Source organism: Orbicella franksi, chromosome 7, assembly GCF_964199315.1.
Source record: "Orbicella franksi chromosome 7, jaOrbFran1.1, whole genome shotgun sequence".
Classification (NCBI taxonomy): domain Eukaryota; kingdom Metazoa; phylum Cnidaria; class Anthozoa; order Scleractinia; family Merulinidae; genus Orbicella; species Orbicella franksi.
The window spans coordinates 25,513,367-25,535,211 of NC_138151.1; the positions used below are offsets into that span (position 1 = coordinate 25,513,367).

The 21,845-nt window shown below is 38.2% G+C and overlaps 1 protein-coding gene and 1 long non-coding RNA gene across 2 annotated transcripts in view; one reads left to right on the forward strand and one right to left on the reverse strand.

Annotated features, from left to right (window-relative positions):
• LOC145492258 (sortilin-related receptor-like) overlaps nucleotides 1–11,300 on the reverse strand; it is a 28,365-nt gene extending 17,065 nt beyond the window's left edge. The window contains exons 1-13 of the mRNA XM_081471634.1: nucleotides 10,590–11,300; nucleotides 8,540–8,770; nucleotides 8,243–8,398; nucleotides 6,788–6,855; nucleotides 6,206–6,264; nucleotides 5,618–5,730; nucleotides 4,478–4,567; nucleotides 3,842–4,005; nucleotides 3,091–3,289; nucleotides 2,629–2,740; nucleotides 1,902–1,969; nucleotides 871–962; nucleotides 38–216 (exon numbers count right to left, since the gene is read on the reverse strand). Of these exons, the coding sequence (XP_081327760.1) occupies nucleotides 38–216; nucleotides 871–962; nucleotides 1,902–1,969; nucleotides 2,629–2,740; nucleotides 3,091–3,289; nucleotides 3,842–4,005; nucleotides 4,478–4,567; nucleotides 5,618–5,730; nucleotides 6,206–6,264; nucleotides 6,788–6,855; nucleotides 8,243–8,398; nucleotides 8,540–8,770; nucleotides 10,590–10,862 (1,804 nt within the window). The 5' untranslated portion in view covers nucleotides 10,863–11,300. The remainder of the gene's footprint in view (nucleotides 1–37; nucleotides 217–870; nucleotides 963–1,901; nucleotides 1,970–2,628; nucleotides 2,741–3,090; nucleotides 3,290–3,841; nucleotides 4,006–4,477; nucleotides 4,568–5,617; nucleotides 5,731–6,205; nucleotides 6,265–6,787; nucleotides 6,856–8,242; nucleotides 8,399–8,539; nucleotides 8,771–10,589) is intronic.
• Nucleotides 11,301–14,687: 3,387 nt separating this feature from the next.
• Nucleotides 14,688–20,140, forward strand: LOC145492648 (uncharacterized). Its single transcript, XR_014050040.1, has 5 exons — nucleotides 14,688–14,909; nucleotides 17,081–17,165; nucleotides 17,554–17,651; nucleotides 19,475–19,602; nucleotides 20,043–20,140. It is a non-coding gene; the product is annotated as an uncharacterized LOC145492648 (long non-coding RNA).
• The last annotated feature ends 1,705 nt before the right edge of the window (nucleotides 20,141–21,845 follow it).

Genomic DNA, 21,845 nt, shown 5'->3' on the forward strand with positions numbered 1-21,845 from the left:
GTCTGTTCTGCCTAAGATATTGTTATTATTCAGTTACCTAGCACCTTCCTCAAGTTAATTTGCAAAACAATCCATTTGTGTATTCTAGGAATGGATCCATAAATTGTAAATTCAGCACTCTTTTCACCAGGCTCCGTCAGAAGGCCGTGCACATATAGCTTGGAGTTCTTTAAGAACTTGTAAATTTGCCAGGTCTTGCCTCCATTCCAGCTGTAACTAAAAATTTAAAAAAGAGCCAAAATTTATTACTTTACAGTAACCTACTTTCACTGGCACATCGATTTGTTTGTATGTAACAAATGAAACCCATTTTTCCACAGAAATTACGTCCGTATTTAAAACTCCACTGGGATCAAAAGCCTCAATTACGTAGATTCCATGCAAAAGTGTTGACACCACTTGCATTGTTTGTATGATTTGTAAACTGAATGGGATTTTTTTTTACAGATGTCACGTTTTCCCATTTTTTCATTCCAACAAAAAGTTAACTGTAAGGTTTGATTTATCACGCCGAATTTAGTAAATATGTGAAGTTTAATTAGAATCCGTTGCAAACTCATAAAAATATAGAACCACCAATTTTCCACTTTTTACAAAGAAATGTATTGCAGGAGTGCTCCCCCTGGCAGTCCGATATTTTCGGACTTCAACTTTCCAGGTTCGCTTGTTTCCCGAAAACGTTGGGTACGAGGTTGGGGGCTCATGCGTCAGGGCTCAAGGGGATGCCTTGTAAACATCGCAACAAGCTCCAAATTAAGAAAAAAAAAAGTTTAACAGGCATTTACTTGGCTCTCAAACGCTTCTCGTCCCTTCCCTCAGGTAAACCATAGTGATGTGACGTTAATCATTGTCAAGTTATATTTGACTTACTAAATCAGGTTCGTCAACGAGTCTCTGGGAACAGCAATGAAAATACCACCATGATCTCCCAGGCTGTACCACCAAAGGGGTCCTTGTAACATCTGACGGAAATTACGAAAAAAAGGAAATAAAAAAACCCAGTTAAATTATAACAAGTTTTCCGGTAATAAATGATAGCGTTTGGCCCATGTTTTCATTTAAAATCCTGCCTAGACCGGAGAAGCGTATTAAGGTCCGCATCAAATTTGATCACTGCTATCTCTAAAAGAGTCGAAGCAGTGAACTTCAAACTTGGTGTCTTCTCCAGAAATTTATATGGAAACAATTTGGTGCGTCATGTCATTGTTCAAAGGAATTGCTTTTATCATGGCAACCATAATTATCTTCACTGCATGTTTGTTAAATACTATACGAACGAAAATTTATTTTGTTACATTGCCTTTTACCTCTTAAGATCACTTTAACTTTCTTTATTGGTTTTGACTACCTGGCCCGGAATGTTCAAAGGATGGATGTAGAGCTATCCACAAGACAAATCGCTATCCAGTGGATAGCGTGGTTTGTTTTGTTAACATTTATTCATTGGATAGTACGTGGTTTCTCCAGTGGATAAAGTTATCCACCCTTTGAACAACTGGGGCCAGTAGTTTTGGACCAGTTTTGTTGATTCTCTATAACCATTTCATTTCTACGTCATACAGTGTCATAATTCCAAGTTGGATCTCCAAGAAAGTGCAGGTTTAGAAATCCTCTGAGGTTCTTTGTAAAGGTTAAAATCGTACGAGTTGCAGGGTATGGGCCTTAAGGTTAAAAGGGCTCAGTCTCAGAAGGTCAGAAACAGCCAAGGCTGATAAGGGTTAAACCATAGAGAAAAGTTTGAACAAAATAAATTGACTTCATTACCTCAAATTGGGATTATCAATGAAAATTTAAAACAGATAAGCTGTTACGACGATCAATGAGATGTAGCTTCGGATTCGCATTCGCAGGGGAACCTTTTATTTGTTATCGTTATCATTATTGAAAGATAGTTATATTACCATACGCCAACTTAGCCCCGCATCTGATGAAAGAAAAATACCAGCATTCAAGTTTGTACCATAGCTTCCTGCAAATTGGCACAGAGATAACTGAAGTTAGCTTGGTGGAAAAATATAGAATACGATAAATTCGTTACAACTGCTGACACCATTCCCTGGGAAGGACACGAAGAAGCAGTAGGGGAATGAAGACCAAGAGATGAGGACTGCTGTTACTGCTGCTTCTACAAATACTATTACCACCACCACCACCACCACCACCACCACCACCACCACCACCACGCCACCGCCACCGCCACCGCCGCCCCTGCCGCTGCTACTGCGGCTACTACTACTACTACTACTACTACTACTACTACTACTACTACTACTACTACTACTACTACCCAGTAGAGGCGATGGCGATTGCGCTGGCAACAGCAGCAGCTGAAGTAATTCTATGTTAGCCCTAGAGGAAACAATTAATTGCAACCTATTTACGAGACAGTTTCTTCCAGTTTGTATCAATTCTCAAATACGTAGAAACGTACATCTCAATATATTTAAAACAATGTTTAAATTTGCGCACCGTGGATTGATTAGCAAAATTTACATAAGCTGTAAACAATAAAAACTTATCGGAAACAGACTGCTTGACAAAGCCACTCTTAGGATTCCAACATTGCAATCTTAACACCCTTACCACAGATATATAATCGGCCGTTCACATGAGCATGGATCGAGTTACCTGTTGCCATGATGATGCCAGGAGATGAATTCCACGACTGCACTGGAGAGAATCGAGCGTGGCGAGAATAGTAATCGCCAAATTTCTGCGACAGTTGTAGTGAACAAGTTGGCTAGGAAAAATTCAGAGTCGTCCAGTAGTTATTGTTCTGACAAAATTGTCGTAGTATGTTGAGGAAACTCATGGACTTCAATCACGCCTTTGATCATGATACATATATTTTACTACTAGTTTGTTTTGCTATTTTGGTCAAACCCCCCTCCCCCTCCCCACCCCCAGTTCGTTCAATCTTCCCCAAACGCTCGGTCCAGGGGGTCTGACCTTTTTTTGTTCTTGCCGGTCCGATTAATGGATAAAATTTGAACAAATTTCTGTTTCATATAGGACTGGCCCTTCTTCGTTTCAACTTATAAAAGGTACTGTTTAAGATAAAACACTTCAGTTATAAAAACCAAAGCCTACCAGGCTGCAGTTCAAGGGATTTCCATAAGCGTCCACTTTAGGAGCTGCCACTGGCTTCCACAATCCACCTTTATTGAAGGTAATCTTGGTCAGAATATGTCGGTGTCCAACCGGACCAAGAGTGAGTTGACTTGCGATGTACACTCCATTTATTCCGCTTACTTTGTGAAGGTCTACAAATGCGTTATTTTTGTAGCGCCTGGGCAGAATAAAAGAAATGTCAATCTACTGCAGCAGGCAGTTCGCAACTTCTGAATAGGTCAATAATTAAGGAGACTTAATGGCTTTATCATGGTTTACTAGCGTAACTGTCATATTCTGTCCATTCGCTGATTTCAAATTCGTTTAACTTACGTAACAGTCTCCCATTCATCCCTGTTGTGTAGCTTACTTCACCCTCTCCCTCCCCCCGTCAATCTTCTCCAAGCTTTTAAAATCCCGAAAGAAAAGGGTAAAAAAACAAATTTGATGATAATGTTTAAGGGAATTCATAAAATAACCTCGGTAGATCTACTAGTCCGTGTTCTGTACAGTAATAGGAAGAGCTGAGCACTGATTCTACAGACAATTAGCTTCCGCTTTTGCTTATACAGACACTTGTCTGTTTATTTTATTATTTGCGTGGATTTCGGGCTTTGCACTTGGCCTTCTGGCCTTCTTGGCTCATGATATATACCATATACCCATGATAGTGATCGTTAACTAATCGGCGATTAAAATGGTAGTGACACAATTAACAACTTAAAGTTACCTCAGCCATGGAGAAGAGTCCATTTCAGAGAAATACAGCACCCTTTCCATGGACAAGCTGTATTTTGTTCCAGAAGAGTCTGAAATGTAGAGATGAGCTGTCCTTCGATCACGAGTGACCGCCAGAAAAACCCTGTTCTCTGATACGTCAGCAATGTAGAAATCCTACAATGTGCAATGCTCGGTCAAGTCATTTAGAGGCAAAGAAAGACAAGAGCAGCCGTTTATTTCTTATGTTGAAGCGATTGACATTTTAATTAGAACAGTGATGTACTCATTTTTTCCCCACAACTAGACAACTAAAAACAGAGGTAAGGTATTCTAAAACGTTGGGGTGGCAAAGTGAAGAAAATGAGGAAATGTTTAGGTAATGACTACACTTGTGTCCTGTTACATCTTCGATTTCCGATCCCGACGATTAACGCAATTCTGGCATGCGTAGTGCGTGAAGTAAGTGTTAAAACTAAGTTTCATCCTAAACAATAAACTATTCGTCGGTTTCAAATATTAGATTAAATCGAGGAATGAAATCAAGCATTCGGAACACTGATTCTTTTCTTTAGAATCCTTAGGAGAGGCAGGCGTGACCTTTGTTTGCTGTAACAACAAAATATAATGCATAAACAAATTTACAGACCTTTGTCTGAGAGGCTGTGGGTATTTCAGCTGTTTGAAATGCACCACGGTCTTGTGACACCAACAATGCAACAAAGCCAGGTACCCAGGACTACAAGAGGAAAAGAGGCATCAAACTACTTTACTTTAGCTCGCAGGTTGCTCTCCAATATATTAGAAAGTTCACTTGGCACTCCTCAGCATCAATTGTGCAGAGGACCGGAGTGGGACAAATGTGTATCTTTAATATCTGTCTTGGATGAGTCGATAAACCCACATTTGTCACTACTATTTTTTACCCTGGCCGTGATAGAAGTGCTTTTTAGAGGATGGGCTGTTTTCTTCTTCTTCTTCTTCTTCTTCTTCTTCTTCTTCTTCTTCTTCCTTTTATTTGAGCATATTTGTTATTGTTTTGTCCAAGCCCCCCTTCTGACACACCTGTTAACCCATTCTGGCAGAAAAAATGTTGAGGTCTAATATAACCATATCTTACTATGGCAAGTCAGCAAAAATTCCAAGCAGAACAAAGTGTCAGAGTACTTATTATTTTTACGTTGCTCTTTGTTTGAAAATAGAAATTTTTTTCAAGATATTTCATAATTCTCTCGTTGCAGCACAGCAGCCGTGTCTTGCAGCAGGTTTGGCAAAACTTCGAACTTTCGTATGTACGTAGCTCTTTTTTAAATGGTGCTTTGCTTACTTGTTGATTTGTTTTTTGTTTGTTTGTTTGGTTAGTTTGCTTTAAACGTTGTTCGTTCATTTCATGGAATAAACAGCGATTTTATCCTAGGCTGTGTCGACATGAAATTCAAAGCAAGGTCTACCATAAAAAAGTAATGGCTCAATGAATATTTTTCCGTTGGGGAAGCCCAATTTTTATCGGAGGGTTCTTTGATGATCGATTGGAATCTCACCTTTCGAGCGAGGGGGTTTACATGTATTTTAGAGTGGGATACTTACCAGATCTCACACGAGCCCAGTACAAAATTAAATGGGACCTTATTCAGTGTGGTGTGACGTTCATATCGTACGTACCGCAAATAAACAATCTTTCAAGATTGTTTATATAGACTCGCCTCTTGTTCGCAAAAAGTTAATTTCTGGATGTTAAAAGCAGTAACAGCAGCAAATTTACAGAAAAGAAATGTGACAAAGTACTCACTGATTTTGTTGCAAACATGTAGTTGTCGATGACTTCAAAGTCGTTTACCCCGCTAATAAGTGTAGAAACAACGTGGGAAAAGTAGTCGGTTTTCACCATATTAGAGCGGCCACCTAGAAAACGAAAGAAATGTCCAGCTGCAGAAATAGAAGTGTTGTTAAAATCGGCTCCAGGGCTTCAGGGATCAAGACAAAGGACATCAAGTCAATGTTAAAGCGCTCAGTCATGATATTTTGAGTTACATACATTGGCCACGTACACAATTACCCTTAAATTGAAGGAGACCTGAAAATAGTAGCCAAGAGAGTATGATCTGTGAAAAACACATAGGAGATAATAATAAACCATGAATAAGAGATGGAAAGGATGGAGAAGATTAGCACGGATTACAAACGACGAATTTGAAAATTTTGAGATAAACATTTCAAGATGGGCAAACCGTGACGTAGCTCCTTTAAGGGTAGAATAATTCCGTAGGTTCCGCGGCTCTGTGGCTACAGTTTCCCCGGATTAGTCTTAGCCATAAATAATCACTAGAGCGAATCCGAATTTTAACACAATTAGCACACAGAAGTATAGCGAGTGTACCTGAGACTTCCTCGACCTCGATATACAGTGTGTTGGCATTGTCCAGTGGTGGAGTACCCCTATAATGAGAAACCATACATTGATATGATTGACGCGTGGTCAGAACAACTTTATTAGTAATGGAAAAACTACCAAGTGGAGTTCAGTAATTAATAGTAATTACAGAGTGGAGTACAATCCTGTAAGTAAACGCGCGAGTAATTTCAAAATCGGATGAGCGCGTAGGGTGAGGCCTATTTTAAATTACCAGCGCGATTACTTTCTTAATGCATCCATTTCATTTTGTTATCACTGGTGATCCTTGCAATCTGGTTGGCTCTCAGTAGTGTAATTTATTCACGATCGCACTACTTCCTTCCTTTAAGTCGATTTTTTTCCTTGCCAATGAGAATAGAATACTAAACGAATAAATCAATCAGATTTCAAGACTTGTTTAAAGTAACCGATCAAATTGCAAGGAAGCCGGAGAGGTTTATTCACGAAGTGCACTATATTTTTGCTCGAAATCGTATCTTTCTCTATTTTGTACTCAAAATAAAATGTAAAAGTGTTTTGGGTTCCTCGAAATCCTTTCACACTTACCAGAAAAATGATCTAACCCTGTCATGTTTTAAGTGCCAGCGGATTCCAAAATTGCTGGAATAGTAAAGCTGCGACAGGAAAAAAAAGGAAACTTTTATTTAGTTCTTAAAGTTAAGTTCACCCACATATTTCTGGATATTTCTGGATTGTATTTCACACATCTATCTTCAAAAAGAAAATTATGTTAAATACCCCGCGCACACTTCCTTTGGTTACAATATTTCCCTCATACAACTGAATATATGAAAGATCATGTATTTGAACTGCGGAGAAAGATATGAAGACACGATTGATCATCGCAGTTATCTACACAACTGAAGCAGCTGTGCAATTAAAACCTGAAGAAAAAAAAATCAGGCCTGAAGGGGATTCGAACAAATGACCTCGCATGCGATACCGGTGCAGTCCTCTACCAACTAAGCTATCAAGCCAACGGGGAGCTGGTCACTTTGTGAGTTTGTAATATGATGGTGAAGAATACAAGTGAACATATAAAAGATCATATATTTGATGATCCGGTATCGCAGAGGTCATGGCTTCGAGTCCCGTTCAGGCCTGATTTATTTATTTATTTATTTATTTATTTATTTATTTATTTATTTATCTATTTATTTATTTACTTATTTCTCTTTTTTTTCAGGCTCTAATTTCACAACTGCTTAAGACGAAATTCGATAGCAAATCGAGCAATTTCAGGTTTTAGTAGACAAAAATATGGTACCAGAATAATTTTAAGTATTTTACAGTCATTTTTACTTTTTCTTAAAGCTAAATACATAAATAATTGCCTGAAATAACACCAAAAACAATTTCCCATGGGAACGAGAGAAAATACATTTCAAAGTTCAGAGAACTCGTGCAAACACAGGCAAAATTTCATCATCAGTTTCATTTCACCAGCACTTCATACGAAGCTCAACATCCGTTTTCGACGTTTGTTGTTGCTAGAAATGGTCTTTAAATCATAAATGATATTTAAAACAGTCGTACAGAAGTTTGCAATGCGATGTAAGTAATCCTGGTACTAGGTTTTTGTCCACTTGTTACTCGAAATTCTGGTGGATTCCGTCTTAAGGTGTGTGTATCGTAGAGGTCATGGGTTCGAATCCCGTCCAGGCCACACAACCGCTTAAGTTGTGTGTTTAACTGCGATGATGAATCATGTCTTCATAAATATTTCCCTCATTTCCCCATCATTTTAATTTTAGGATTTTAAACTTAGAATTTTAATTTTAAAGTATTGTGAAGCGCCATGGACAATTAGTGGAAAATGGCGCTATATAAATGTATATTTATTTATTTATTTATTCATTAGCATGAGCGATTCGGTTTCCGATTAATCAACCTACAAAGAATATAACTTCTGACTATTACAAGGGCGTAGTCCAATGTGACAGGAATTTGGCTGAAACTTCAATAGCTCTGACAACGAGGCTGATGTTAACTAAACTTTACCTTTTCTGTTGTCTCATCGTAAGCGAGAACAACTTCACTGTTACTTGGATGGAAGGAGATTTCATCTGGCGTAAATGTAACATATACATATGCAAACGATAAGCAGTCATCAGTTGTAAGGTATATGATTTTGCTGTGTTTGTCAACAAAAAGGTACTGAAAGTAAAATGAAAACAAAACGCAATTAAAACGCAATTAAAACATTAAAGTGACTATGCTAGTTTTAAGAAAATGATCGCTGTATCATATCGAGTAAGTCAACTTCCGTAACCTTGTCAGAGTGACATGTTCACTAACCCTCGTGTTATTTACTGGAGAAGCATAAAACATGTCAATCACTGCAAATCGCCGACCATGCATAAATGAGTTGGTGCGATTCTCAAAGGTATGACCATAATCTCTTGAAATCCACACGTGGCTGTTACTGTTTAAGCCTGGATTTCTGTCTCGTGTCAACACCACAATAGTGTCCCTGCCGTCTGCTGCCCAGTGTACATAGGCCATTTGGTGACTCTCATTCAGCTGAAACTGCAAAAGAGAATTAGTCTTACGTGTTTTAAAATAAAATTAAGATTATTTTTTTGGAATTCTTTAGTCGGGATTACATGTATAATGATGACAAATATCGCAATGTGTGTTTATTGAGCTGATACTTGTACCAGACTGAAAACTGGGCCACATACCAGGGAACTTGCAATAAATGCACCTTAAGGACCTTAAAAGTCCAAACGTGAGAGCTCTGATTCTATGCGGCGTCTCATTACCCGAGGAGGTGGGCCAAGCAAGCTTGCATTTTACCCTATACTACAGCGACCTGTCTCTGAGCTGGTGGGGATTTGGCAAGGACTTTGTGGACTCGGGTTTTCACTACTTCAACGCCAGTTTCCTTCCTGAAATTATCCACTGGTTTATCTCTAACTACAACCACCTACAGACCTAGCAGACTGTAACAAAGAAATGTAAAACAGGAGTGAAATTCTGGCCGGATGTGTAGTTCATGTTTCTTTATGGAGGACTTCATTGGAGGTTTTCCAGGTAAGCTAGTCATTCATCCATCTATTCATTCATTCATTCATTCATTCATTCATTCATTCATTCATTCATTTATTCTGTTTATTTTGCCTTTTTACTTAATGTACAGTATTTATAAATATTTTAATGTGAGACGAGGTGACTTCTAGAAACCATCAGGCTTCTAGTTGAGGCCACCTCATACGTAACAATACGGTTACATAAATAGTGCAACAGTGTGCGGCTTTGCCAGTTCAGCAATTATTTTACTGAAAACTCTTGCAGTTTTTTTCTTAAAATTGGGAAAAATTCATAAACTTCCTGAAGCTTTCAAGTGAATATATAATATATAAAATATTATATATTTGAACTGCGGAAAAAGGTATGAAGACATGATTGATCATTACATACACAACGCGGCAGCGAAATGAAAGCCTGAAAACAATTGCTTAGTTCTGTATGTAACTGCGGTGATCAGTTTTGTCAAGTTCATTCCTGTAGCTCTAAAGATGTCGAACGGTCATAGTTAGAGATTAACTAGATCAACCCACATTTTATAATTCAGTGAACTGGATCTGAGCAACAGAATATTGTAGTGTTGATGATAAAAGCCGGAGTAAACAAGTAGGCCTAAAATCTTGCGTCATTTGACTTGCACACTTGAAAAAAAAAAATGTCTTCAAATTAGTTTCCTGTTTTTGTCTTCTTTCACCTATATTTTCCGTTTGGAAGACTCTTGTAACCAGTTCTGTTTTTACGAGACAAATTTGCATACAAGGCTTGAATGGCTATCCTTCGATGTGTGGTTTAATACCGACAAGCCAATATTCAGTTTTAATTATCAAATTTAAATTTTAAGTTTGGTTTCACATTTAGACATTCATAGATAAGCAGGTGTCCTTTTTCCTTAAAAATGTGACTTTTTTTAAAAAAAATTATACTAATTCAACAAGAACTTCTTTTGAATTTCCTTGGGCAGCTAAGGTTGTTTATTTCATCACTGCGCATTGGATCACTTGTCCTTGTCGCTTGATGAAACATTCAAATAGTTTTGGAATTTCTCGACCTCAGGTTCTCCATGCTGAACTCTTCCGTGTTTCAGCCAGGGCAAAAAAAAGAAGAAAAAAAAAAAAACGATGAATAAAAGTATAACAAGAGCGACAACAACAGCTTCCGTGCCATGTACAAGCCTTGTCCCCTGTGAATTCAATAATATCCGTTACATTCAATATGGCCCTCGTGATGTATCATTCTATGTTCACCGCCATGAGATTCAGAGTCGGCTACACAATTACTGAAAACTTTTCAAAGTACGAACAAGAGCACAATGTCTTACCACAGAAGCTTCTGGCTTCATGTCGTGGTTTAGGGATCGTCGAGCTCGCTGAAACACTTCGTGGGCGTTTTGGTGGCCGCTAGACCGTGACGGAAATCCATGCTCAATCTTGAACAACTTTGTAGGAGAGCCTGGCAGTGGCCTGTCCCTCTGCACAAACAAATGCCTCTTCCTTGACTCTTTAGCGACTTCACCCTCACTTCTCCCACTCGCTGGGAACAGTAACATGGTTAGATAAACAACAGCCCTTCCTACACCTACACTTCCCTTCATTGTGTTTCGAAAGGTACGCGAGTCAAATGAGTCATCAATTTGCCTGTCTCCTGGTACGCCTGTTCCGCTTAGCCTCGTACGGCAGACGAGCTAGTCATGCAATCGTTTCCCCCATGCGTGACTGCCCATAAAAGTGATTCTCGCCAACCTCCCGTCCCCAGGCCTCGCTCTTTGGTTGGCCTACGGTACCTTCGGTGGACGACGAGGCAACTAGGCAGCGTTCACCGGCTTAGGCTTCGAAGTTTATAGGATGCTTATCGGTGGAGAAACAGATATATATTCCATCCAGTTTCGGCACCATCGAAGTCGGGCATTAAACTAGTGACGTCGTGGCACTCCTGAGTGATATATTTATTTTCTCTCTATCCAGGTGGAACACATACAGTGTTCAGACCCAGCCTAGGTTTGGTATTGCCACATAGGAGCTATAGTAGTCAGTAAGATGTAATGAGCGTGGTTTACAAGCAGTTCAGCATGGAATAGGATATATAAATAGGAGGTTCTTGGCTTAAAATATTAAAAAAATAAATCAGTTACTGGAAAAATGATCCGTGATCACAGTGACGATGTTGTTCAAAGAGCCCGCTTACATACAAATGGAAATACAAATCTTTTCAGCAACGTCAATGGAAGAAAGTTTCTCGAAACGCGACTCTAGCGTATGGAAAGGGTTTCATGATACCTATTGCATGTAGAATAGAATTGCAAAATACAGCGGAGCATAATCTTGAATAGAGTACGGCTTTCAGAGTTCAGTCAAAACAGTCCCCTCAACTTTCACTTCCTCTCGGTTGTTCAGTTAAGACATTATATCATCACTGAATTTAGTTTATTTCAATAAATGTCTATTATTTAAGAGCTACATAAATGAAAAAAATGTAATATTTAATGTTCAGCGAAGATTACGCCTAGCTTTCGAAAAAAAATTCTTCTTGGTGGTCAGTTTCCCCGGAAGGGGGGGGGGGGGTACTCCCTTATATGGGCTATATAGGTATGTGCGGCCCCAAAGGGTATGGTTTTTCAGCCGTTTTGGTCATAAATAGGGTATCGATTTTAGCGAATTTTGGCCATTTTGGTCATAAATAGGGTATGGCTTTTGCCCTCTAACCTTGATATGAGCATATTTTTAAGAAGAAGCCACTTTTTCGTCATTATCGAAAAGAAAATCAACAAAAGCCCTTCATAAATTACGTTTACGGTAATTTAACATTGGTCTGGGTTTCGATTTAAGGGTCATAAATAGGGTTTTGAACTTTTGATCAGGTCATAAATGGGGTAGGGAATATCGCAGATTTTGGTCATAAATAGGGTAAGGGTTTTGGGAAGCGGGCCGCAAACCCCCACCCAATTTTTCTGGGAGTACCCACCCCCGGGTCGGTTTCAAACTGACATCGTCTGATTGATGCGGCTGACTAATCACGAACACGTAGGTGATAAGTTTGAGGATATTGTAACAAAGGCTTGACTGATTTCTGCCTGCCGACCACACGAGAAACAAATTTCAAATATTGTAGGCCTCTTGACCAAGACTTTAATGAATGCGTTGTCATACGAATAAGCCACTTGACGTTTTCTTCCGTGTTTAGAATGATGGCCTTTTCGAGCAGAAAGACCGCGGCGGCGGCGAACTATAATTGAAAGAAAGGAATACGTTACAACAAAAGCAAGACGGATCGAACCTAGTTGTACCATTTTACCAAAATTTGGGACATTTTTATAAAGCTGATTAGTATTTTATACTGCGCAAGTTCGTAAAGGTGTTTCAAGATGGCAGCTAGAGTGAAAAGTATATTGATAGATAACGCTTTGCGTACCCCAAGTTTGAGTATTGACGTCTTCGCTTAATAGTGTGCGCAAGCCATGCAGCTGGTGTGTTTTATTGCAAAAAGTCCTTCACGCGCGCTAAGTGACATTTGTCAAAAGTGACAAGCAGCTGAGTTTCTCATTGACCTTTACCCTTGATCAATATATTGTCAAGTACACAAATGTTGATAACGAATAAACAGATCATCCGTTAACTCTAGTTCAACCCAAACCTCGCATAGAACGAACAACCTCGTGGTCTCGGGTCCCCACGCCAAGGCCCCTTCGGAACCGAGTTGACTGGACTTCATTTGCCTTCAAACAACTCGGGCAAGAGGATTGTCCGCTTGATAATCAATTGGAGGCACCACCTTTGCTGCTCACAGTTTGTGCAATCCCTCTTAAATATAGAAAAACCATCTGTAAACAGTCTAAGACGCCTCATGTTTTTAATCCAACTGAACACGTAGTTTTTGTCAGTATACACGCATACTGTTTACCGTTATGAAAAGAGGAAAATTGGACACATATTGTCCTTCCCACAGCGAGTCTTCGAAACAGCTCTTCTCCGACTATAAATGAATTTATAAACGTTACATTATTTAGAGAGAAAGCCACTTCAGCTCTAGCTGGTTTTCATGTTGGTGCTCTGTCCTGGTTTAATATGACACATCAAGAGACCATGAACGTCGTCTCTTGAACACATATGACACAGAGTCGGACTCAAAACCCAGGCCACATTGGTGGCAGACGAGCGCTGTCATCACTGCAGCAATCCCGCTCCCCTTCTAATGTCATAGGACGATATATAATCGCCGATATTTGACGGTGTTTAGATCATTTTAAGAGGAAGAAACTTTCAAGGGAAAGGTCATAGAATTCGTATCTTTATTTCTTCTCATGTTTGTTGTACATTGAGAAATTCACGGCCCCGAATGTCGGAAAGAACATTCTTTTGAGTGTCAGGTTCTTTGATCTTTCTATATCTACTAATAAGAGTCTCCCAGCTGTTTTCGACTTGCCCGATCGCCTGTCACTGGCTTAGGAGATATTTTGTTCCTTTACTGAAAAGATTAGTCAAAAACTAATACAGGAAATTGTTTGAATGCGACTGCAATTAATAACGATTTACACTAAGAGTGTTAACTGAAAATTCTCTCGAAGGCGCATCAGTCTTTATAGGCGAGAATAATTTGAAAGAATTTTCAAATATCGCTCGTAGAGTAAATCCTCAATTGATCGTCAAGCTTTCATACTATTACTCATTTATTGCACGACTGGAAAAATTGTGAACACTGGCGAATAAATTCACAATGCAGTGCAAATTACAAATTAACAATAGATTTGCCTGCGCTCAACTAATCAGAATGAGGTACGTGTAATTTTCTCATCAGTATAACAAAAGCCATAATAATCCTTACCGTGTCCATTATCATTTTCTAGAGGCACGCATACACTAGTTAATAGCGGAGCTCCGGCGGAGCCCCATACCCATATAGGGGAGAAAAGGAAACCCATGAATTGATTTTCTCATGGTTATCATGGCTAGCGGTATTGCTCGTGGGCGCGTACGCACGACGGCGACGACGACGGAGTCGCGCAAGATGGCGGCCATACTCCAGCTAATAGGTTGACAGAGACATGCACCCTCAGTTGGTAGCGGGTGAATGCCATTTTTCTTGGCGGGATTTTTAAAGAAAAACGATAGCGGAGGTTGATTTAATATTTTTAAGACAGGGTTGCGCTGAAGCAAAAGACAGAAAGCAAGAATTAACAGGCAAAGAAGTAGCGAAGAATATCGCGAAAAAGACTGAGCGGGCCAGCGCTGGGGAAGGAGGCGAAACAGTACTGAACAATGCCGTGAATTATAGCTAGTCAAGGGCTAGAGAAAGGAGGTGAAATAATACCGAACAATGCCGTGAACCAAAGCTAACGAGGGCTATAGAAAGGAGGCGAAAGTACCCGACAAATTGATTCAGAAGACTGCCGAACTTTGCGCGAACGTGATGCTGTGGAGCCGTGCAAGAAAATTCAAAAGTCACCTGATTTGGTCAGGTGATGAACATTAGAGAAATCAAACGTACCCGAGTGTTTTAGAGAAATTGCAAAACAGTAAACGTAGCGGAAAGAAGTGGTTGATTCGTTGATCTATCGAAAATATAACTTCAGTTTAGTCTTCACAACTTTTGCTGCAAGTTTCTGCCTGGAAGATTTACACTGGCCGAACTGAATTGCCAACTTGCGGTAAGTGACTTTTGTTGTTGCGTTTGCTATGAAAATTAACAAGTTGCCTCGGCGATGGAAGCTTATTTTCAATTGGAACCCATTAAAAGTCTTCCTTATTTGAAGCCATGCTGTAAGAGATTTTAAAAATTGCATCGTTTTAATTTCGCTCGTCTCTAAACAATAACACGTGGGTCGCTTTGGAGGTTGCTGTAAGTTGTAAACAAATTATGTTTTCTATCGATTTTCGTCGTCAATTTAAGCTTATAACCTCACATCTAAAAATAAGCTTAACCAAAATCGTACTTGTAAACACGGCCGGGCGAGTTTTGAAGTTTTCTCTGATTTAGTTAGCACTGCCGCTTCGTAGACTGCTAAAATTTGTTCTTCTGTTGTTGAAAACTGAACCAAGAAAGGTCTACAAACCATTTTAAGCCGAAGCGAACAGGATTTGCTAAATTTACTTTTGTTCCTATGTGAATATTTGCATATTGTGATTACAAAGTATGGAGATTTCCTCGTTTTGTTAGTTCAATTTATTCGGTTTGGCGAAATGCTTTTGTGAATTCCGAGGTTAAATTGGTTGAAGACTGGTAAAGCTACTGCCAATGAAATGACTGCATAGCTAAATTAAGCCGTCGGCAAAAATACAGACTCTCAGTAATATTCAAATTTAAGCGTGAATAATTTTTCAACTTTAACACCGCAAGCTTAAACGAATTTTCTTTACCCTCTCTTTTATTCGGTCACCGTTCATTGAAAAGGGATTTGCTGTTGATACTCGAGCTCAGATGTAGTGATATGCATCTTGTGTTTATAATGTAGATTTCCTCGTTTTATTTTGTTGTCTGTCCAATTAGTTCGGTTTGGTGAAATGCTTATATAGTCCAAAATGTCGAGTAGACGATTATGCATGGCAATCCTGTCTGCAAATGAAGCTCTGCTTTGATTTTGATTGGCTATTTCATGTTATTTGTGCCATTGCTTTTGGTTGGGGGTACATGGACCGTATTTTGTTAATAGGAGGTTATTCCCCAATGCGGTATTTACACTTAATATGGAAATGTTCCAAAAAAGTGAGATAGTACTAATTGACTCGGTAAATTGAACAGTGTAATAGAAGTTCTTGCCCTGATCATTTCTCAGTAATAAGAAGAACTTTTACATACATATATACACAATTTAGTTGGAGAGAGTGCTCTCCTATCTCCACTCTCTCTCTCTCTCTTTACTCTCTTCTTCACACTAATTTTTTATTTACTAACTTATTAAATGAATGTCACTGACTGTTTTCTTTGTTGTGCATGCATACTTTTTTGCTGGTCGAAGAAAGTTTCAGTTTCTTCCTGGCTGTACAGTTTCCTTTCTCCTGTCCTGTACCAATTTGTTTGTGATATAACTTCGTGAATTCTCTATTCTCCTTAAATTTTATCTCATCAGGTTGATAGAATGCACTCTCAGAGTGTTCCATCATTGTCTTCAGTCGCTACAATTTTCCGGAAAAAAGCAATAGTTTTCTTAATTTCCTTTTACTTTGTGTTAGGACTTTTTAGCCTGCCTGTAATTGGCCCATGGGCATTACGGGAGAATAATTTTCAAGTAAAGAATTACATTCGTTTTAGTGTTGAGTATTTTAAATTGTTATGAATTAGGCATTTCTTTTTATTTTTTATATTTTTTATTTTAGTCCCACGCAATGTTTTATGGTTTTACCGAGGTATACCATGTAAATGTAAATAATGCACTGGAATTGGCGAATCAGAGTGTGCATTATATCGGCTTTAAACACAAACCACATATTATAAATGACTCATGTAAATGATATTTTTATTACAGAGAACTGGACAGGGCAAGAACTTCTCCTTCTTTTGTGAATTTATATATTAATTCCTCTCAGTGCTGTCAAAATGTCTCAGGAACCTTCATTTCTGATAATCTATTATTTTCCACCATACCTACAGCACAGAAGCTCACCAAATCCTAATTGATAACTAACATGTGTGTATCTCTAGCCTTTGCTGTGTGCTACATGTATATTCTGTTATCCTGCCTTAACTGCTAGGAAAAATTTTGGCAGAGCTGTTTCAACAGTTTCACTTAAATTGAATTCCAGTAACAGCGCTACATGTAGCAGTGTTATTGAGTGTGAACTTTATGCAGGATTTTAAATTTTTATTTTTTTATGATTACAGACGACAACAAAATATACATGTGTATACATAACCTGATGTTGGTGTTGGTTACAAACTGTAGTTCATAATAGTCATCCTATTACAGGTAAGGGGGAAAAGTTCAGAGAGTTTAGAACATTTCTTCCCCCAGCACACCTTCTGTCTATAGGTGCAATAATTGAGAGGTTATATATATGTACGAAGAGTAATGTAAAGTTACTGTATAAACTTAGCATTAAAATCTGACATTTGAATGCCTCCTTTCCTAAAATTAGTCATGATTTAATTGTTATCACTCGCTGTGAATTCATAGAGATTCCAGAGGCAATTATAACCTAATGTGGAAGTCCTGTCTTTAAGTGAGGGAAAATGACACAAAAGAGTTACAATGAAAGTAAAGAGAATTGTGAATGTTGATATGGTGTACATTATACATCTTGTAAAGGCATTTGGTGAGTGCCAAAGGCATAACATTTCATGTATTGCTTTTTCAGGACAAATTATATAACAGTGATGTTTTAAAAGGTGTGATCAGAAAAATAATGAGTACATTGTCCAGGCAGCATCAGTTTATGGACAGCATATGCAGACGGTAAGAGGAACTGTAAGCACTACCATGTAAGTTAGTTTTATGCTTATGACTTCTTGTTCTTGAATTTTGTGTCATTTCATCATAAGAATAGGTAACGAAAGATGCAATAGTTGTTGCAATATATTTTTGAAGGAAAACTTATAGGTCTGCCTATGCTGGATAACAGCCATGTGTAAACTGAATGTGAAGCAAACAATATGTTAAATATGGGGCAACCCTAAAACCCAGAAACCGGAATCCGGAATCTGGAACCAAAAACCGGAATCCAGAAACTGGAAACCGGAATCTGCAAATCAAAGAAAATAAGTTCTTCAAGTACGCGAAAATTGTTTTGCTTAGCTTTTCGACTGTAAAAAGTAAGCTGCCAAGTAAAAAGGACCTCAAACTTAACCTTTTTTGAAACAAAAATTCCCCATCTGTTGAAATTGTGCAACCGTTATTTTTAGTGAGGGCTATGATTATGAGAATCTCAGTAAAGTGCATCTTAATTTTATTCCAAGCACCTCGAGAGTGTCTAAAATAAGCTTGCTGGTAATTGCCATTTTGTTTAATAAGTGATCTTCAATTTACCGGAAGTATAAATTTATCCTTTATGTCTAGTACATACTGAACAAGATAGAAAATGTCATAGAGAACAGGATATCCATCAGTGGCAGCCCCCTGTACATTGACGGTCATGCCCCCCAATTTCGAAGTCCAAGGGCTAACCCGTCTGGTCTAAATATGAAATTTGATTTTTCCAACAGATACGAGACCAATTCCAGATTAACACAATTTCCACACATACTGTGACAAATCAGCATTTCATATTCTTGGCGGCCATCATATTAAAACAATTCGTAGAAATGTTGCACACTTACTTCCGTCTGCTTCTCACTTGCTGACAGATCAGACCACATGCTGTTCAAAGATGCTAAAAGACTGCCAGAAACTCACTGCAATAGCCTATAATAGCTTGTTGTTAATGTGCTGCTCACCAGTCTTCTCAGAGCAATTTGATCTAGACAAGAACCGGGCTCTCACCAGGGCCAGCTTGAACAAAAGATGGGTAACTTAGCCTATGAGCAGGCTCTCGTGTTTGGGCTGGGGGTGTGATTGGTAAAGCCGCATGAAGGCTCTTGGTGACATGCCAATGCAGAAAAACACTAGTCACACCTATTTAGCCTGCTCAGACAATAGAGACAGATACTAGAGCCTGCTCGCAGGCTATGAGTAACTCTATCCACCCAAAAAAATCAGTAACCCTGACTGGATAGTGATGTACCGAATGAATAGCTTTATGCAGCTTTTGAACAACGGGGCCAGATATATAGCTAAGGGTTGTTCAGAACTAGTCAATAATTTTTTAGCAATTACAGTCTGTGGCTGAAGTAAAGCCAAGAAAATAAATAACAACAAAATGATTTTTGCTCATATTTATTTATTAGACATTGCTGAAGTGAATTATTTCTATCATCATTCATAATATCTGGATTCCAGATTCTGGTTTTTGGTTCCGGATTCTGGATTCCAGATTCTGGATTCCGGATTTCGGTTTCCAAATTCAGTGTTTTAGGGTTGCCCCAGATGATGTATGTGCATATGTTAATCTTGAATAATCTGAAATTTCAGAGAGTTTAAAAATATCATATCATATCTGTGATGGTTCTGAGGTGGAGGGCTGTTACATGTACATGCAAATGTCTCATGCACGATTTTTCACTCATTATGATTCAGGTGCAAATAGTTTCTGTATCTGTTGATGTGCAACAATCTACACCAATATTTCAACCTAATAATGTACAGTGTATATTAATTAACCAAATTATGCTGTTTGTTTTTAGTTGGCCAGTGCTACTACATAGTAATGTGATGTTGAAGTGCACAAATTTACAAACATGCCCAGTGTCAACTTGTCAAATACATGTATATGAACTGGCCAGACAGTGTAGATTACAAAATTCTCTGAAAGGTAAGATGTTTCTTAAACATTATTTTGTAATTAATGATTTCTCAGACATTGTTTTCTTCAAGAAAAGATTCATACCCCACATGGAGGTGTTTTCTCTATTAGAGCTCTTGATTCCTGATACTTTAATTTGGAATTTCTAAAGACTGGCCGTGAATGGGTGTTGGGTGTGAATATCTTCTGGAACTGCACATTCATTCATTGAGTAGGCAAGAACATCAGTATGTATCCTGACAAACTCTAATTTTCTTCTGGAAGCTGAACTCATATACAGTTGTACAGTTATATGTACAACCAAACAGCCTGGATGACCCTGTGATTGGAACTGTGCACATTGTTGTAACCCTCAATGTTCCAGTTGCTTGTTTGAAGCAAATTGCATTTGCTCTCGAAAGCAAGTGGCGAAGTTCATAACAGTTATGTAAGTTTGCTTTGTATCTCAGGGCAGAGCCTGCCACAGTGAAAGTTGGAGTACCAACCCCTAGCATTTGATTCACTACTAACACTCAGTAAACAGCTAACAATGAAGTACACTGTATATCAAAGAAGGAATTACATGCCTGTTCCTGTCAGTCAATATATAAACAGGTTACAGATGGGGAGCCTGTATTAAAACATCAAAGATTTTCAAAGCAACCATGGCCTGGTGAGATATTTCTGAGGTAATATAAATTTAAGGTCCTTATGATTGCTTATAGGCATTGATTTTTATTGTAAACAATATCTTACTGAGTGTATTTTTCTTGTGTGCTAATTGTTGGAGAACACAGAGGTCACTGTTATGACAGAGATATTAATTTGTGAAAAGTTCTATAAACAAATGCATCTGGGAACAAATTAATTTATCATGGATGCAGCTTCTGAGAGATCCCCAATATTAATGGAACATACACTGTTCATACAGTACATGTAAAAGAGTTTAGTAATTCATTACTTATGATTGTAATGCTTTGTTTGGTTTCTCTGTATTTACAGACAATTTGATGGGATTATAAATTCTGCACCAAGTTCATTGAATAAACTGACTTGGAGGTTCAGTTCTGCAACCCATCCTGTTTGTAGTAATATCATAGCTGCAACATTGTGACAGATACACTGCATTACATTATTAAGAAACACATATTAACTAATTATTTTTAAGTGCCTGTTAATTTAATCAGTTTTTCTTAGAGATAATTTACTCATGGTTTATTTAAATAATTGGCTTTTTGGCTTTAAAATGATATTTATTGAGCTTTTAAATCAATTTTGTGATAATCTGCATTGGACACGGCATAAATTGATATTTTGCCAACACGAAATGGAGAACTGGGTCTTAAGCAAAGTTGCAGGATTAACATTTTTGTAGAAAGAAAGGGTTGAGAAATTTGTGACATTCTACAGACAGCCTTGCCATTCGCAATGTCCGATAAGGTTAATTTGTTCCATTCTGTTGTAGAAATAGTGTTCTCTAATTTATAAATTATTTCAATCTGTTGTTTAAACGATTGCCTTATAACCCCATGTCTGGCTTTGGTGCATGTAGGATATTGATGTATTTTTTATCCATTTTGCTGTAAATTATCTTAATTGATGTGTCAATCAAAACATATCTTGGATATGCTGGGCTCTTCTGACAAATGTACCTATGCCTCATAACCTTTGAGTGCATTTGGTTGTGTAGTGCAGACAAAATACATGTACATAATATAACTTCCTCTTAGCTCACTGATAATTCTTGGTATAATTTAATCATAGCAAAATTAATCAATGGAACCCAATCGCAGCTCTTGTAGTCCACAATGCCAGTCGAGAAAAAGAACAAATCACATTGAAATTGAATAATAAAATTATTATTAGAAGCCTATGCAAGTATTCATGATCAGCAAAACAAAAATATCGTAATTACCATTCATGCGAGGGTGATTTTGCTTATTGCAAACCCTTCCAGCAGGAGGAGACTCCATACAATAGTGAAGATGGCTAAATGTATCTTTGGGGACAAGTTAGAAAACAAAACTTTCCAACTTTTCATATATGTATACTGTTTTGGTATTTTTGTGAGATTTCATTTGGTAGAGATTCAGGGACTGAGTATATTGTAACCACTGCATTTCAATCAGTCCCCACAACAAAAAAATGTGTAAACTTCTTTTGTGTGGGAGTCCCCATGTTAACTAAGGAAGAATATAATGATTAATGACAATGCCTTGTCTTTCTGAATAAGGTAGGAAAGAACAAGAAATGCCACCAAAAAGCACAGAAGA